This window comes from Erpetoichthys calabaricus, chromosome 4 (genome assembly GCF_900747795.2).
Source record: "Erpetoichthys calabaricus chromosome 4, fErpCal1.3, whole genome shotgun sequence".
In the NCBI taxonomy this organism is placed as follows: Eukaryota; Metazoa; Chordata; class Cladistia; order Polypteriformes; family Polypteridae; genus Erpetoichthys; species Erpetoichthys calabaricus.
The window spans coordinates 106264588-106283981 of record NC_041397.2 but is presented as its reverse complement, the minus strand read 5'-3'; the positions used below and the strand labels follow the sequence as shown (position 1 = coordinate 106283981).

The following is a 19394-nucleotide window of genomic DNA, read 5'->3' as shown; positions in this document are numbered from 1 at the left end:
ATTAACTGAATTCAACTTTCTGACACATACAGAGGAGGCAGGCTACAAGAGCTGCTTTATACAAGCACAACAGTTCCAAATAATATCCAGGCGTCCATGTAGCACCATTATAATAGCACAAAATTCAAAATAGTCAGCAGATAAAAACTAAAGGGCATGTGGAAAGTTTGTACAAAAGAAGTCAATAAAATTCTGCGACTGCTGTTTAAATATGCACTTCCCAATGTTTTGAGAGTTGCTGAAGTGGATTGTTATTTATCACTTATATGGGCATGGAAAGCTATAATGAAAGAAGCCATAAATAGCAACAAAGAGCAGTCATATATAGTATCAAAATACTATTTTATCTGATTAACATATATGGGGACTGAAATTAATGTACAAAACATTCTGAAATCAGAGTGCATTTTTATGAACCAACATACCTGAATCACATAGCACATAAAATATAAAAAAATAATTTCCCAATTATATTTCTTCCTATTTATGTCAGTGAGGACATTAGAATTGTGACTTAGAAGGTGACACTTTAAGTATTACTTATAGTACAATGACTTTTATAAAGCATCTTCATTAAAATAGAGTACACATTTTATACCGCTGTAGTAATTTGTTATTTCTGCCTTTTGCCAAGGCTTTGAAGTACAGTATTTGCTATGCACTACCAGAATCTGATGGTATTAGAAATGGGTGAAACAAAAAAACATGAAATTAATTTCAGTATTTGTAACAATTTGTACAGTGAAAATATCTTTGTAGTCAGTCAGAATTAATTTTATGTACTGCATACATGCATAGGCTGGTGAAGCTTTTCTCACAATACAAGAGAACAAACAAGCAGCAAATAAAGATAAAAAAGACACATAAAATGTTATGTTCTAAATAGGTATGCATTTTAAATTATTTAAATTCTCATTGCAGACAAAAATCAGAGATGCTATTGTGATCTTGCCAACAGTTCCTACTTGTGAAACAAATTTAAAACACTACAATCACAAACAACTTCCTGCATTTTTGTTACAATAAAATGAACCAAAATGCAGGAATGTCTATTAAGTAGGAGTGACATAAACAAAATGCTAAGTTGTAAAAAGTTTAGTACCCACCATTTTGACATTCTGTTTCTTTCATTTTCACAATCAAGATAAATTTGAACTTACCCTTGTAAATCTGGAACACATTTCCTCTGCTTCTTTGATCATGTTGGCCCTTAACATGTACTTTGCACTTTTTGAGTTGATAAACCGATCTGCTGTATCCAGTGACTGTGCCTCATCCATCCATTTAGCAGCTTCTTTCAAGTTACCTAAATGCTGTTGGCAAATGTTTCACAAAAACAACAATTCATAGGATTTTATTAAATTAGATTGTATTATATTGTTTGTGTTAGGCACCTTATGTACTATTATTATATAAACACAAATAGTGAACAGGAAGAGAAACTAAATAAAATTATACACTAGCAGGTGATACATAACAATGGCAGACTGAAATTCAGGCTGCGAAACACACTCGAATACAATAAATGAGAAGGAATATAAATAGGTATGAAATTACAAATGCATTCTGTTAATACTTCAAAAAGACAGTACGGGTATAACAAGGCAATGGAATACAATGAAATTACAGTCTGCCATCCATATCTGCAGGTTCTGTCTTTACAGGTTCAATCAAATATACATTTAAAACATGAGTGGAAAAAAAAAAAACAATTTCCATAAAGTTCCAAAAAAGCTTAATGAAGCACTATACACAATCCACGCAAGGCCTGCTGTAGTCTCCTCAGTCTCTTTCCAGCCATCACTCTTTTGCATTGGTCGCCTCGGGTCTCATTCGTTTGCTAGTTGTGTTGTATGTACACTTTGTTTCTGTAAAACATTTTCTATATGTAATTGCATTTTTAAAATTCTGTTTTTTATTCTATGTACTGTATTTCTCTTTTTGGTTTTTGAACAAAAACAAATTTGTAAGTGGTGAAAGAAAGAAAGAAAGAAAATGTTATTTTGTTGCTGACGTGTACTATGTATTGTATATGCAGTATGATTATAGTTATATTTGACAAAGGTAAACTTGTCATAGGTTATAAAAAGAGAGGTTCATAACTTGCACATCATGCAAAACATTCTTTTTTTTTAAAAAAAAGACTTTGGTTGTAATTCTGGGAGCTAAAATGTCACAGAGACTGGTTAAATAACTTGCTCTCAGTTATACAGTGAGTTATAGGATAACGCCTGGTTCAGATTTTTAACAATTATACTACACTAATTGCTAAAGATAGTGAACAAACCAGAATAGTGTTGATAAATACAAAGCAAAGTTATACTATCGAATTATTATTATTATTATCCTGCTTAAGTCAGAAATATACAACATTTCTGACAATAGAATAGTATAAAGCTAGAAAAACAACCTGACCATTTTACTGTACATTTAGAATTCATAAGGCATGGAAACATACCTTATACTATAAGAAACTCTCCCCAACCTTGTGTTCCTTACTTCTTCATGTCCAAATGCTGGCCTGAATGAGCAAAACCCTGCTGGACCACTAGGCAGCTAAGATGATGATGATGATGTAAAACCCTACCACACATCCACAGGTGAAGAAAGTGGTCAGTAACAAAAATGCACTGCTCAAAAAAATGAAGGGAACACTTAATTATCATAGTCTAACGCCATATCAATTGAGCTTCAGGGATATCAATCTATCCAGTTAGGAAGCATAAGCAACTGTCAATCATCTTCACCTGCTTTGGTGCAAATTAAAGTGGCAACACGTGTACTGGAGAGGCAACAATAAGACAACCCTCAAAAAGGGAATAGTTTTACAGGTAGTGGCCATAGACAATTGCTCTCTCCTTATCCTTTCTGACTGATTTTTCTCTAGTTTTACATTTTGCTAGTGTCCTTGGGTCCCATGTATAAACAAAGCATATGCAAAAAAAAATGTTGCATACGCCCATTTCCACGCACACTTTGAGATGTACAAAACACTAAACTTGGTGTAAAGCCACGCTCGATTTCATGGCAGCCTCCTACCTTGCACATGCAAGTTTCTGCTCAGTTTTGCAAAGTAGCAGCACCCAGCATCAAAGCAGTGCTAATATTTCTATGTCGTTTACCTTTCTATTTCATATTCACATCCATGACAACGGCTTTATCAAATACACTGAAATTATTTGCATATTGTTTACAAATTTAATTCACTTGACTGTAATCGTTCTGTAATATAATGGTGCACGTGAAGAATCAGAAGAGAGCGCACATTTATAGATGATGATGACTGGCTTCTAAGTCAATTTCAATTTCCAAGAGCTATCCTCTTGGAGCTTTGTGCTGAAGTGGCACTGGCTTTACAAAGGCAGATGCAGAGCAATTGTGCTCTACCTGCTCATTTGCAAGCTCTCTCCACTCATGGGTTTTTAGCTTCAGGAGCTTTTCAATGTGAACTGGTTGACCAATTGGGTATTTCACAATCATCACTGAGTCGCGCCATGCTAGCTGTATAGCATGGTAGTCAATCTCATAGATTACTGACTGAACCTTGGAAATAAATCAGTTTTTCAAAGTTAAGTGATAATCTGCATGTCATTTTGTATTTTAAAGATTACTGAAGCATCCTGAGCCTATTATGGGGAAAGCAAGAGAAGAACACAGTAGGCATTTGTACTTTACATCAGAAAATCATTCTCTCTTAAATTAAGTTCTAAAAAGAATATATAAATCTTACATTTCATTTATTAAGGATTTTCAGATAATGTAAACATACGAGGTGAGACACAAAAATAACCGGATTGGTAAAAAAAAAATATTTATTGATGAATTACAGCATTCTAAACATTGTCACCTTCTATATACTCCCCCTCCCAATCTCTACACTGCTCCAAACATATCTTCCATTGATTGAAACAGAGCTGGAAGTCTTCTTGATTGAGACTCTTCAACAGGCTTGCCGTTTCTGTCTTCACTTTATCCATTGAAGAAAAATGTGTTCCCTTCGGGTCACTTTTGATTTTCGGGAACAAGTAAAAATCACAGGGAGCTAAAATCAGGCAAATAGGGAAGATGGTCGAGGACAGGGATGTTTTTGTCAATCAAAAACTGCTTTACGGAAAAAGCATTCTCTTGTTTCACCGTTTGCTTTTTTCACCCGACATTGTCGCGGCAACTCGGGTAGCAATTGCTGTGTAAATACTGACTGGGCTATTCACAGGATATGCCTAGCTGGTCGGCAGTTTGAGAGGGCATGTAGGAGGGGATATAGTTCTATGATTCATGTCCCGCCGCCCTCCAGACGGTTTTCCAGGAAAGCCCCAAGCCCAGTCCGGTTATTTTTGTGTCTCACCTCGTACTAAAATTTTACTTACTAATTTATCTTTTGATAACAGCTAGTTATCCTTGTTTCAAGTCTCCCATCAATGAAGTAAACATTTCCAGACCTTATCCTACATACATCTTTTATTCAGAAGCTAATTATTTCAAACAAGAATAATATTTTATTGCAATACTGAAGCACTGGTGTACATGAAGCACTTATGTCTGCATTAATGCATTTTCCCATTGAGAATATTTAAAATAAGCTTTTGTGTAAGTTTTGTGTCTGCTCAATTTTGTGATTTTAATGGACAAACTATGTTGGTCCATCCTATGTAAGTAAAGTATCTAGTCTGATTCCTTGGTGGAAGTATTGTTGCTGCTTGTGAATAACTTCCTTTCCAATTAATCAATGTCCTTATTTTAACCTTAAGGTACATACAGCAAAATTTCTCTAAGGAATGGCTTACTTTCCATGATGAGAAGCTTTACAATCTTAGAATGACTCAGAGTGAAGCAACTGCACATTTTGAGCCAAAGAAGGTAGCTGGTCTGGGTATCTTTGTGCTGGAGACTGACTGGGAATAAGGTAATGGTAAGAAACTCAGGGCAGATGCATGACATGATAGAAGCATTATATTCAAAAGGTAGAATCTGCTGCAAAGGAAAGAGAAATCTGGTGTGTATTTCTAATCTGTCCCTCTATAATAGTAAAATGTATTTGCAATGTTTATATATTTAGCTTAGCTTATTATATACTACAAAAAACTGAGAACTGTAAAGATATTACAGAACATGTAACATAATTCTTGCTGGAATGTGTGTGCTGTGATTCATAAAACCAAACAAAAAAACTCAGAAATTTATCCTTTTTAAAATACTTTGAGTTAATTCTAATTATTGTCAAGGTCAACGTTACTCAAGAACTATCATCTGTGATTTACTTCCTGAGATGTGACAGAATGACAAGCTTCAGGTGATGCTGTTGGTATTTTTACAGGATTGTTCTTTTTCTACTAGCCTATATTCACTTTATTTTTCATCCTTATAGCACATACAAGAATATTCATTGTGTTGTGGTCTTTGGCATAGGGATTAGAGAGCTGCAAGTTAATACCCTTTGTTAAGAAACAATTTTTAACCTTGCAGTATCTGCTGATCTTCAGAGACAATAAGTGCTCAAATCCCAAATTACTAAAGTCCAAGCAGATTTAGTTAAGTTATGAAATTAGAAAAAGTGTCCTATGATGGAGGAAGAGTAAACAAACCATAATGTTACAGTTTAGTGCTAAAATACTGATAAGTAATTTAATGTTACATTTTTATTCTTCTTTTAGGTTATAACAATAGAGTAAAATATTTACAACTACTATATATGTGAGCTATGTATATTCCTAAATTGTGTAATGTATATACAGAGTTGGAAATGGAAACTAAATCTGGTAGTTTTAAATTGTTCAATAGATTATTAAATAAATGAAAAAGTAGGCACATATTTTAGTTCACTTTACGCCATTGCCCCATCCTAATATATATATTTATTAAAGAGCTATACAGTAATCCCTCCTCCATCGCGGGGGTTGCGTTCCAGAGCCACCCGCGAAATAAGAAAATCCGCGAAGTAGAAACCATATGTTTATATGGTTATTTTTATATTGTTATGCTTGGGTCACAGATTTGCGCAGAAACACAGGAGGTTGTAGAGAGACAGGAACGTTATTCAAACACTGCAAACAAACATTTGTCTCTTTTTCAAAAGTTTAAACTGTGCTCCATGACAAGACAGAGATGACAGTTCCGTCTCACAATTAAAAGAATGCAAACATATCTTCCTTTTCAAAGGAGTGCGCATCAGGAGAGAGAGAACAAAGCAAGCAGTCAAAAAAAAAATCAATAGGGCTGTTTAGCTTTTAAGTATGCGAAGCACCGCCGGTACAAAGCTGTTGAAGGCGGCAGCTCACACCCCCTCCGTCAGGAGCAGACAAAGAGAGAGAGAGCCAGAGAAAAATAAAGTCAAAAATCAATACGTGCCCTTTGAGCTTTTAAGTATGCAAAGCACCGTGCAGCATGTCCTTCAGGAAGCAGCTGCACACAGAAAGTAGCAACGTCCCTATCGTCTAGGTGTGTGAACAGCCCCCCTGCTCACACCCCCCTACGTCAGCGCAAGAGAGAGAGAGAGAGAGAGAGAGAGAGAGAGAAAGTAAGTTGGGTAGCTTCTCAGCCATCTGCCAATAGCGTCCCTTGTATGAAATCAACTGGGCAAACCAACTGAGGAAGCATGTACCAGAAATTAAAAGACCCATTGTCCGCAGAAACCCGCGAAGCAGCGAAAAATCCACGATATATATTTAAATATGCTTACATATAAAATCCGCGATGGAGTGAAGCCGCGAAAGGCGAAGTGCGATATAGCGAGGGATCACTGTATTGATATGTAGCTGGGGCAAAATTGTAAGTGCATGTCAAGACTTCTTGCTCACATTCAGTTTTAAAATGATTCTGCATGAGATTTTTACTTAAATATAAATATTTACGTTTGGAAGGCGAAGGCACAGAACGATGGGCATACCATTAATTCCAGAAAATACCTTACTAAGAAAAAGAAAAAACGAATTTATTTTTCTGTTTAAAATGCCCTGTATCAATTACTACAACTTCAAAAAAAAAAAATACTTTTAACTTATTACACTCCGGCTAATGTATATTAAACCTTTCATATACAACAATAAGACACATATTTTTCCAACAATTAATCACCTATGATTAACCTTGTTACAAATGTATTGTTCCTAAACAGCTATCAAGGAGAAAGCAATTTGTCATTTACCCCTCTGTTTTTCACTGTACTATAATAGCATCACTCAACTAGAAGATAAAAAAATTCTAGTTTTGAACCAATTTGTTTACGTGAATATTAACACTTAACTTCAACAATAAAATCTGTGCTTCAAAACTCATACAAAGAAGAAAATAAAACAAAAACAAAAACACCGTAGTGTAGTCTTAATTTAAAGCATATGATTCAAAATCCAAAGAGGCACCTTATAAATGGCAAAATTCCAGACATGGAACTTAGTCTAAGGTTTGTGCTTCAATTTGCAAACGTTCCCAAGCTTTAGGTAAAGTTAAAATCTGTCATACAGGAGATCATCAGGGGTGTACATCTACTTTTTATAGTAACGTTGGTTGCTAAAGCTGGTCAGAGGTCTTATCTGTAGCTGATAAGTGAATATAGTTCCTATCTGGGATTCCTGAAGAGTGCTTTACTAGTGTTTACTTGAATTAGGGAACTACATCAAGACCTTTTACTTGCTTAACAGTCAGGCAAGTACACTAACATTGAGCACTGGAAGATGGAGTTTCCAGGCACTGTACCTGGGGTTGCTGGCATGCTACTTACAGAATCTTTTGTGTTTGTAACTCTTTTACATGCTTATTGGCATGTGACAGTAGGGGAAGAAAAGAAAATTACCTTATAAATCTTTGCCTTAATGTAGAACAGTTCAATTAATGTTGGGGTGCTTTCAATTGCAGAGTTAATGTAGTCCAGGGCCAAAGACCACTGGCCGAGTCTGTCAAAATGTTGTGCCAGAAAATATCGAACCCAAAGTAGAGTGGTTGGAGGCTCCTTTGCATCTCTTTCTTTAAAATACACAAACAAATAAAAACACATATATACACATGAACAATATGCACTAAATAACAAGTAAACCATACATATATACTGACCATATTTATGAAAAATGTAATCATTTACTAAAATAATAGTTCAAAACATTTTTTTATCCTTCTAGAAAATATATTTGTTTTTAAGTTTTATGGAAGAAGTAATATATAAGGCTTTGTGGTTAATTGGTGACCTACTTTCCAATGTGGTGTCATTTTTGAGGAGGCTCTGCTTTAAAAATGGCAAAGTTCAATCTGTTTTTGAGGACATTCTATGATTTTAGGAACTGATCAGTAATATAAGTTCTATATTTGTTGTCACAAATTTGTATGAAACAATCAGGACATCAACTTCAACTGTTACATTTCACAAACAATTATAGCAAATTAGTGAAGCATTCATATACAGTACTTTGTTTTTGATCATTTCCACTTGTTTGTTTATTACTCATTAGGCTGCGGTGATATCACAAAACATTCCTAAGAACTATGCTGCATGTAAATAAAAAATCTAATTTCAACTGATTGAAAGTTCTACTACTCTTTATTATTTTTAAATAACTGAATAAATAATTGTTGGTTCAAAGGTTTTGCAAATGACTTCATTAAATTACATAATGAGAGGAGATGAAAAGAAAATTAAAACACATAGAACTTTTTTTTTCTCCTGAAAACTCATTTTCAGTTGTAGACATGATAATATTAATACAAAACATTTTCAAGTACTTGAACCAGGGAAGTCAAGAAGAAAAAATAAAAGTTACTTCCTAAGTAACAAGTGATGTGCAGTACTCTTTTTTTCTGACTACATTCATTTTGGATTTTTCATGTCACAAAGTTAATTTTTGGATAATCTAAATTTTTGCACATTTTCAGTATTGGATGCCATCTCTAAGTAAATCCAAATAACTGAGTGAAAAAACACCACTTGAATTTCATATTTATCTTACTTAAACATTCTTGGGATTCAGTATTTAACTCTAACAGCAAAAGACTTCCCAAAATTGTCAACTCCTCACATTGCTTAAAAAACTTTTCTAGCCCATAAACCCATGGTATATTGCTTCCACTCAATGCAATTTGAGTTTTCTAAGATGAACTGCCTATTTCAGTTTTACATGGACTGTTTCATGCATTCCATACAATACTACTCATAAAACACTGAATTATTTGGTGCAGTAATTCTCCTGTGGGTATTACTATATGTGTGGAAATAATACCTTACTGCAGAATGCAATTGGGCTTCAGCTACAGTTTCTGCTGATGGGCATAAGACTTTACATTTGTGTGCAGAAATCACCGATACAAAGCAGAATTAAAGTTTTTTCTGCACGTCTGACCTGTCATTCAGATAAATATCCCCAAATTTCAGTATCATTGGCAACGTTTGAGACTAGTATCAATCTTTTACACTGGAAAGCAGTGTTTAGTTTTGCCAAACATAAAGCACCCGGCTCAGAAACTTCCATTTTTGACTTCTCTCTTCATAGAAAATCCTCCAAAGTTCTGCAGGATTCACCCGCTGGTTTCAGTACCATTTTCTGGCCAGTTTCCCAACTAATTCTGGGGGTATTGAAGCAGAAGATTTTACAGTCAGATGACTATCCTGAAACCAATCTCCTTTAGTTGTCTTTATGATTCACCAGTGAACTGCATTTTTAACAGTGTTTTTATTATGGTGGAGTCATTAACACTGACTTTAGCCAGTGTCACACAAATCCATGGATATTGCTTTGGGCATTCTGCAATTTATTGAACATTGCAGAATTTACTATTGTAGAGACAATGGCACAATGGCCACTGTTGGAAAGTTTCGGTACAGTTTCAAAGTGTCTGCTGGCGATCTGACAAAAAGCAAGAGCTTTACAAAGCATGTTTTAACAATTTTAAGAATGTTAGGTACCAGCTGCAGTGCTGTAAGAAAGTATTTGCCCCTTCCTAATATCCTGATTTTTGCATATTTACACAATAAATGGCTACAGGCCTTTAAACAAAATGGAATATTTGAAACAGAGAATCTGAGTAAATGCATTAATACAGTTTTTAAATCACTATTTTCTTCATTCAAGGAGCAAAACACCCCTATTAACCATGTGAAAAATGAACTGCCCCCATAGTCATAACAATTTTTCATATCTCCATTGATGAATTTTAATTTACTCTTTGCAAAACTGCATTATTTCAAACATAGTGGTAAGTTTGCAAATATGAACTGCTCATTTCAGGTAACTGCCACATCATCTCTGTTGGGGTCAAGTCTATACTTTGACTAGACCACTCCAAAAATTGTATTTTGTTCCTTCTAAGCCATTCAGTCACAGTCTTGTTTTCGTGGTTTGGGTTATTGTCCAGTAGCATCACACAGTTACAGTTCAGCTTCTGGTCATGTGCATTTGGCTGGATATTTTTCTTAAGAATATTTTACTGAAGATTTTGACACGTCTGTCCATATAACATTGTTTCAAAAGCCTAAGCAATCATTCAAATACTTCTTTGCAAATGCAAGCTATTTATGGATATTACATTTGGATAGCAGAAGTTTCCACCGTTCTCCCAGACAAAATTTCATTTTTATTCAGGCTCATTCTTATCTTGCATTCTGAGAAATTTCTTAATATTAAAATCACAAAACACACGGCACAACAAAGTTTTTGCTTCTTGAACACTGTTGGGTGTTTCTTATAGACTTTTTTATTAAGACAAAATGGGTTCTGGTCACGAATATCACATCAAAATTTACCCATCATGTACCGTTTCAGAGAAATCTTCAGTTTTGTCATAATTTTTTCTTATATTTGTATCCAAACACTTTCGCTCCCGTTAGAGTCTCAGCATGCTATAAAGATGGCTTGCATACACCGATCCTGCTCATTTGGTTAATACAGATAGTCAGTGTGTGTGTATGTATAGTATCAGTATAGTAAAATATAGTATCTGTAGCAATATAACAGTAAGTAAGCTTGATTCTATAGATGTTTTGGTGTCGGGTGATAGGTCTCGTCAATGTCATAACAGCTGCAATACATTCCGCTATATCTGTGGCGAATATACTCTTGAGCATCAAAGACGTTGGATGACTGATCTTGTGAAGAAAGCTTATCATCTGTATTTCGGCTGCAAAATTGGTGATCAAGACAAGGAATGGGCGCCTCACATTTGCTGTGCGACATATGCTGTCAGTCTGGCTCCGAGGCACTCGAAAGACGATGCCATTTGCTGTTCCGATGATATGGCGAGAACAGAAAGACCATGTGACGGACTGTTGCTTCTGTTTGACTAATGTGTCTGGTTCCTCTGCCAAAAACAAGAAATCAATTGAATATCCTAACCTGCCTTCAGCAATGAGACCCGTGCCCCATGACGACAGTCTTCCAATTCTGAAACCACCAGAGGATTGGACCTTAGATGAACCAGATGAAGAAACTGCAATGCAGGGTACTGACAGTGACATTGACCTGGATTTTGAACCGTGCTCATCAGGTGATCCACATCTGATAACACAGTCTGAATTAAACAATTTGGTCAGAGATTTGGGTCTGTCAGAAGCAAAAGCCGAGCTGCTGGGTTTGAGACTGCGGGAATGGTGTTTGCTGTCACCAGGTACGAAAATTTCTGTGTTTTGAGTTCGACATCATGATATAACCAAATTTTTTGCACAAGTCAACAGTCTCTGTTTCTGTTGTGACATTGAAGAATTGTTCTCAGCCTTGGGTTGTGGTTACATACCCGGAAGAGTGGTGTCTCTTCATTGATTCATCAATGTTAAGCCTGAAAGCTGCTCTGCTACACAATGGCAATGTTTATCCTTCAGTACATGTTGGCTACGCAGCACACATGAAAGAAATGTATGAGAATATGGAACTGTTGCTGAAGCATGTCCAGTATAGCAAGTACAACTGGAATATCTGTGGAGATCTTAAAGTTGTTGCTCTGTTACTAGGACTGCAGCTTGGCTATACAAAGTACTGTTGTTTCATCTGTGAATGGGACAGCTGTGTCAAAGAGTCGCACTATTCTCGACAGAACTGGCCACTCCGTAAAAAGTTAGTTCCAGGACAGAAAAATATGGCACATGGATCGCTTGTCGACCCAACAAAGATATTTTTGCCTCCACTTCACATAAAACTGGGACTCCTGAAGAATTTCATGAAAGCACTGAACAAGGAAGGTGAAGGTTTTCGTTCTTTAAGACAGATGTTCCCAAGAATAACTGATGCCAAGATCAAAGAAGGCATTTTTGTTGGCCCGCAGATGAGTGACAAGCGGTTTGAAGATCTGTTAGTTGGGCCGGAAAAAAAATTGCCTGGAAAGCCTTCAAAGACGTTGTTGACAATTTACTGGGCAATTACTGAGTCCCAAACTACATTCATTTAGACAAACTTCTCAAAGCTTACAAGACAATGAAGTGCAACATGTCACTCAAGATTCATTTCCTCTACTCACACTTGGACTTCTAACTCGCATTTCTCAGTGCTGTCAGTGACACGGTGAAAGGTTTCACCAGGACACTGCTACGTTGGAGAAACGATACCAGGGCAACTGGAATCCGTCAATGCTTGCTGACTACTGTTGGACACTGCAATGTGATGCACCAGACACTGAATACAAAAGAAAATCAGGAGCAAAACACTTTTCATTCTGTTGAATTTATTAGCTTATGGGAAACATAATCGTGACTAAATACGTTATTGTCAGTTAACATATAAATGTCTATTTCTCAGAGTTCCTACGTAATGAAGTAAAACCAAAACTATACTTGTGCATACCCAGTAGGTACCTGTCACAATCAGCAAAAACTTTTCAGGAAGCAAGACTTTTCAAAACAATTGTTGTGCAGTGATATTATATAAAAAAACTGATTGAACTTTATCTTGCTAACTATAGAAGATACTTTGCAGTTATCTTATATATATCATACATAAATTAATGGGAGCACATATTAACCTCTTTAGCATTAGTCAAGAGTGTCACTTTGGCAATGGTACAGACACGTTTCGTGTTAGACCTGACGATTACTTGGGCTGTAAAACAGATGCACTCTTCAAGTCTTGAATACCCATTCTGGGTCTTAACTGATCATGATGATAGCAAGGAGCTAATTTTTAATGTCTATGATTCTACTCTGACACACAACTTGTTAACTTATGTGTTCGAACTGGTGCTTCACCCAACTTTGGCTCCTCACTGGTTATAATGGAGGCTTGCAGTGGAATTAAACATTGGTAAAATGATTTACACAAACAAAGCCACTCCAATTTTCAGCACTTCCTTTAGATGTCAGAGTCCTAGCCAAATGTTCAAAGTCATGTATACTTTTCACCATCTCTAAACTCATTAAGAATTTTAGTATGTAATGCTCTAATATGCACAGGAGTAGGTAGACTGAATGTAATACAAAGTAAAATAACACAGGGAAAGCATAGCAAAATCAAAACTAAAATTAATTGCTACAAAAATATTAAAACTGCAACTCTTTGTGAGAGCTAAGTTTTCTTCGACAATGTCAATAACCCCAGATTAATGACAATGCACAGCTGAAGCATCACATTTTGAGGCTGTCTTTTGGCATTAAGGCAAAATTTACAATGATACAATGAACTACAACTGAATTTTAATCCAGTGATTTATAAAAGGCTGAAAACACTTGTTACTAAATAGTTTTTATCTAGCTATTATATATAGCTTAAAAATTTAATTAGGTTACTAATCTCAAACTTAACAGACAATAAAAGGTACTTGTCTCGGTCTAGAGATGCACACATTATACATAAAATGTTACAAGGCCAGTCTTATCTGGGGAATCAACCACCAATTACATGCAGGATCCAAAAATACAACAATATTCTATCTAAAATGCTACTGACTAAGCCAAACACTAAAAGCCAACCTAAAAAACATCACCCAGTCTACATAGTTTAATTACCAAATACTGCATATTAGAGTAGTGAAGCTGACCTCAATTTGATTTTGTTTTGCTGAATTGGATAAATGTACACTGCTAGGTCAACATCATGTGCCACAATATAATTTAGCTCTCTCTTGAACATTAGTAAAGCCTTATGGAGGTTCAAAACAAAATATTCTTCCCCTCTGATCTTGGAGCTGAAATCATTAGGCCCTACATACTCACCTCGCAGATGGCATCTTAACCCACTTCTATTAGCAGATGAGAACTGTACAGAATTTATATCAAAACAAATCAGTTTCTTCCTAGAGACAAACACATCCTCAGTGGTCTCTGCAGGAATACTGTGGGAATCCCTAAAGGCCTTCTTAAGAGAAAAAATTATTTCATATCTTTCTCACAGAAATAAATTAGAAACCAAGAAGGTATCAGAGCTAACCAGCAAAATTACTAGAATAGATCAAGAACATGCCAGGTGTCCAAGTGAAGCTCTACATAGGAAAAGACAGGCTCTGCATTATTGCTATGCCCCACACACTCACCTCGCAGATGGCGCCTTAACCCACTTCTATTAGCAGACAAGAACTTTACTAAATTTATATCCAAATAAATCAGTTTCTTCCTAGAAACAAATACATCTTCAGAGGTTTCTGCAGGAATACTCTGGGAAACTTTAAAGGCCTTCTTAAGAGGACAGATTATTTCATATCTTTCCCACAGGAATAAATTAGAAACCAAGAAAGTATCAGAGCTAAAAAACGAAATTACTAGAGTAGATGAAGAATATGCCAGGCTTCCAAGCGAGGCTCTACATAGGAAAAGGCAGGCTCTGCATTCAGAACTCAACCTCTTGACTACTAAAGAAACTGAACAACTAATTTATAAATCCAGGCATCATTACTATGAACACGGAGAGAAAGCTAATAAGCTTTTAGCTCAACAAATCCACAAGCAAGAAGTTCGCAATGCAATCCCAGTAATCACCAACACGAACGGAGATGAAATCATTGACCATAAAAATATAATGCAAACATTTAGAGACTACTATAAATCCTTATATTCTACTGAGTTTAAAGAAGACAATACACAATCTAATGCATTTCTGGATACATTACAGATGCCACAAATAGGTACTTTTAGTGGTACTGGAGGAACTGGATAAACCTCTGGCGCCATCAGAATTACTAGATGCTATAGTAGTCTATAGTCACTTCAAGGCGGGAAAGCAGCAGGTCCTGATCGCTACCCTGCAAAATTTTATAAGAAATTCTCCACTCAGCTAGCTCCCCTCCTATTAGCAACATTTACAGAAGCTAGAGATAATCAAATTCTACCTCAAACTTTTCGCAAAGCATTAATCAGCATCTTTCCTAAACAAAATAAGGACTTACCACAATGTGAATCATATAGACCAATTTCACTTCTGAATAATGATAAGATACTCTCAAAAATCATAGCCAGAAGGATGGAGAAAGTGCTGCCTTCGGTAATATCACAAGATCAAACTGGATTTATCAAGGGTCAACACTTACCTTCCAATCTTCGATGCCTGTTTAATGTAATATACTCACCAACAAAGTCAAACACCCCAGAAATATTATTATCATTGGATGCAGAAAAAGCATTTGACATGACTGAATGGAAATACCTTTTCACTACATTACAAAAATTTGGGTTTGGCCCGAACATTTGTGCATGGATCAAACTACTACTATATACCAATCCAGAAGCTTCAGTTTGTATTAACATTTGTTCAGACTACTTTAAACTACAGTAGAACGTGGTACCAGACAAGGTTGCCCCTTGTCACCACTGCTATTTGCAGTCGCCATTGAAACACTGGCAGTCCACTGTCGAAATTCTTATCAGATAAAGGGGATTTTCAGAGAAGGACTGGAACAGAAAATTTCTCTATATGCAGATGATATGGTACTGTATATATCAGATTCACAAAATTGTGTGCTTGCAGTCTTAACAGCACTTACAGAATTTCAAAAGATCTCTGGTCTCAGAATTAATTTGAATTAAAGTGTGCTCTTCCAGTGAATTCTCAAGCACACAATATTAGATTGGACACCTTCCCTTTTATCATCGCAGTTCAGTTTACATACCTAGGGGTAAACATCACAAGTAAACATAAAGATCTTTATCAACAAAATTTCACTATCTGTCTGGAAAAAATTAAGCAAGAGTCACACAGATGGTCAACCCTTCATCTCACTCTAGCTGGAAGAATTAACGTTGTTAAGATGAATAGTCTTCCTAAGCTACTTTTTTATTTCAAAACATTCCAATATACATTAATAAATCATTTTTTAAGCAATTAGATTCAACAATAACCTCATTTATATGGAACTCAAAACACCCACGTATCCAAAGAGCGACCATACAAAGACCTAAGGCAGAAGGTGGCATGGCTCTACCCAACTTTCAGTTTTATTACTGGGCAGCAAACATACAAGCTATAAAAACCTGGATACAAATAGATGAACATACACAGGTTTGGTCCACAATGGAAGTAAAATCCTGCAGTACTTCTTTATATTCCCTGCTTTGTGCCCTAATAAATATAAGTTATCAGCAATATACTAATAACCCAATTGTGCTTCACTCACTCAGAACATGGAACCAATGTAGAAAGCATTCTTTTATCTGTGGCACCTCTGCAAGAGAATCACCTCTTTCAACCCTTGCAAACATATGCAGTTTTTAATATCTGGAAAAGATTTGGGATTAAATTGCTTAGAGATCTTTATATAGACAACATCTTTGCATCCTATGAACAATTACACTCCAAATTTAACTTTCCAGCCACACATTTCTTTCACTATCTTCAAATTAGGAACTTTGTTAAACAGAACCTGCCCGATTTTCCTCATCTTGCAATATGCGCAAAGCATACAATTATTCATCTTAAAATGATATATTGAGCACATCTGTCTCGCTTGAAATTGTCCAAAATGTTTCCAGGACAAGATCCAATCTGTGAACGCTGCAATCAAGCTCCAGCCTCACTGGGTCACATGTTTTGGGCCTGCACCAAATTAACATCATTCTGGACAAAAATGTTTAAGTGCCTTTCAGACAGCCTTGGTGTCACAATCCCTCCTAATCCACTAACAGCTGTGTTTGGTGTTCTTCCAGATGGGCTTAAAGTGGAGAAGGACAAACAAACTGTGATTGCCTTTACTACACTATTGGCACGCAGACTTATTTTGCTAAACTGGAAGAATCCTAACTCTCCTCTTTTAAGTCAGTGGGTAACTGATGTTTTATATTATTTGAAATTGGAAAAAATCAAATTCTCACTTAGAGGATCTGTGCAGAACTTTTTCAAAACCTGGCAGGATCTAATCAATAATATTTTAGAATAAGTTCTTAAAGCACTGAGGAAGTAGATTATCTCCCCATTTCCTTGTCTTCTCCATTTATCTCTATCCGCCTATTAAACTCTTCAATTTATTTATTTTTACTAATTTTAAGTTTTAGTCCATTGGGCATGCTCTCTTTCTTATGGGCGGGGGTTGATTTGTTTTCAGTCCTACTTTTTTTGTAAAAATCATCTATTTGTATGGAATGATTACAATGAAATCAATAAAATTTATAAAAAAAAAATACAAATAAAATAAAAATAAATTCTTCAATACTTTCTGCACAGCAGATCAGGAAAATCACAGTGTAAAATGAAAAGTAAACTGTTGACAAAGTACACTGAATTTTCTTTTTAAAAAATACTTTCATAAAATTTTAAGACCTCTGATAAATGAGCCATCCTCTACCTTTCCCACAATATATGACCAGTAGGCTGGCTAGTATTTGTGTGAATAATGTCAGCTTGACCAGGGTAAAATTATCTAAAACAAATGGTTCTCACAACATCAATGTCTAACGTGCTTAGTCCTGAACAGAGTTCCAGGGGTCTGCTGCAACCTATCCCAGCTAGGATAGAGCTCAATACAGGAGTAAACTCTGGAGAGGGTGACAGTCAATTGCAGGGAGAACACGAACAAGCGCACACACACACACACACACACACACACACACACACACACACACTCCCAACCACACACTAGAGCCAATTTAGGATCACCAATTTAAATAAGCCGCATATATTTGGACTGTGGGAAACAGGAGCACCCAGAGGAAACCCACAAAAAGTCAAATGTATAATGATTACTAATATCTTCAACATACAGTACAATTCTCAGCATTGAATAGTGTTGATTATACTTTTATTTGTCTGGCTAATTACTGCTTACGTTTTCAGTACTGCTCCAATTTATTAAAAAAGTCACAGCAAGTAGTGTGAACTGTATTTAGGTTTTCTAATTATAGCTATAAGATTAATAAACAGGTTTGTACAAAAGCACTAAATTTAATATTAAACCCACCTGGAACTGCTGTATTTGACATTGTCAGTGGCACAAGTTATCAGCTATATTTCTTCAAGACAGACTCTCAAGCATCAATCAGTATAGAAAAGTGCTTGTGGTTTTACTTATATGCCTCCTTCAAGCTAAATCACTGTGTGCACTGACAGCTCTTCTGGCAGCTTTCTATACTGTCCATATGGACAATGCACCCGCTGCTGCCACAATAGGCTCCATCTCCCCTTGACCCTGTAATGGAAAAGGTGGGTTCAAAAAATGGATGGATTTGATGCCATATGATTTTTTTCATACAATAAAATTAATTTTATGCAGCTAGATTATTCACGCTTTCATGGACTAAAGCTGTTGATCAAGTTTTTATTTTGTTTAATATTCCAGAGTTAGGGTTAAAAATATAATGCAAATAAATATTTGCAAATTCTCAAGTAAGAATAGTTATTCTACAAAGATTTGAAGACTGAATTGTTTACATTTCTACATTTCCTAGTTAATTAAGTTCAAGACTTTACTTTTTAAACTGAATTGTTTGTCCCTTTAAACACTCCCAATTGGTCTCACATTTTAAAATTATTCAGTAATATTATACTAGAACTAATAAACAGTTTGTGAAAAAAGATCAAGTTTTAAAACAGCTTCACAGTAAAAGTCATCTAAAGTTGACTAAATTTCCTATTAAAAAACAGAAAATGATGCCTTACACCCCCTGCAAACTTTCAAAGCTAAGTATGCAACAGCATTCTTTATGTCATTCCATTTGCTTGAATTTTTTGCAAATGGAGTTGTGTTATAGCAAATGCTTGTGCTAAAGACTACTGCTTTGGGAAATCACTTTAATCATGAGTACGCATGTCAGTTTCTTGCTTTTTTTTATTTTGGCTATACACTTTGTCATCATGGTTATGGTTATGTTTTCAAGTGAGAAAAAGGTTGCTTGTGTGAAGTTTAGTTGCAGCAAAGTTTTTTTTTGTTACAGTTTACATTTGACTTGTGTATGTTTGCTGGAGTCAAAATATGACCAAATGATGGATGCTACATCTCCATTATAAATAACAGCTTGTCTTCATTTATATCCAATTCATTCCTGCTTGTTGTCTTATGCCCGACATGCAATTTCTGTT

The 19394-nt window shown here is 35.6% G+C and overlaps 1 protein-coding gene across 1 annotated transcript in view; it reads right to left on the bottom strand.

Moving 5' to 3' along the window:
* LOC114650173 (N-alpha-acetyltransferase 16, NatA auxiliary subunit-like) overlaps positions 1 to 19394 on the bottom strand; it is a 130646-nt gene that overhangs the window by 46286 nt on the left and 64966 nt on the right. Inside the window, exons 11-12 of the mRNA XM_051925770.1 lie at positions 7787 to 7956; positions 1161 to 1313 (exon numbers count right to left, since the gene is read on the bottom strand). Coding sequence (XP_051781730.1) covers positions 1161 to 1313; positions 7787 to 7956 — 323 coding nt within the window. The remainder of the gene's footprint in view (positions 1 to 1160; positions 1314 to 7786; positions 7957 to 19394) is intronic.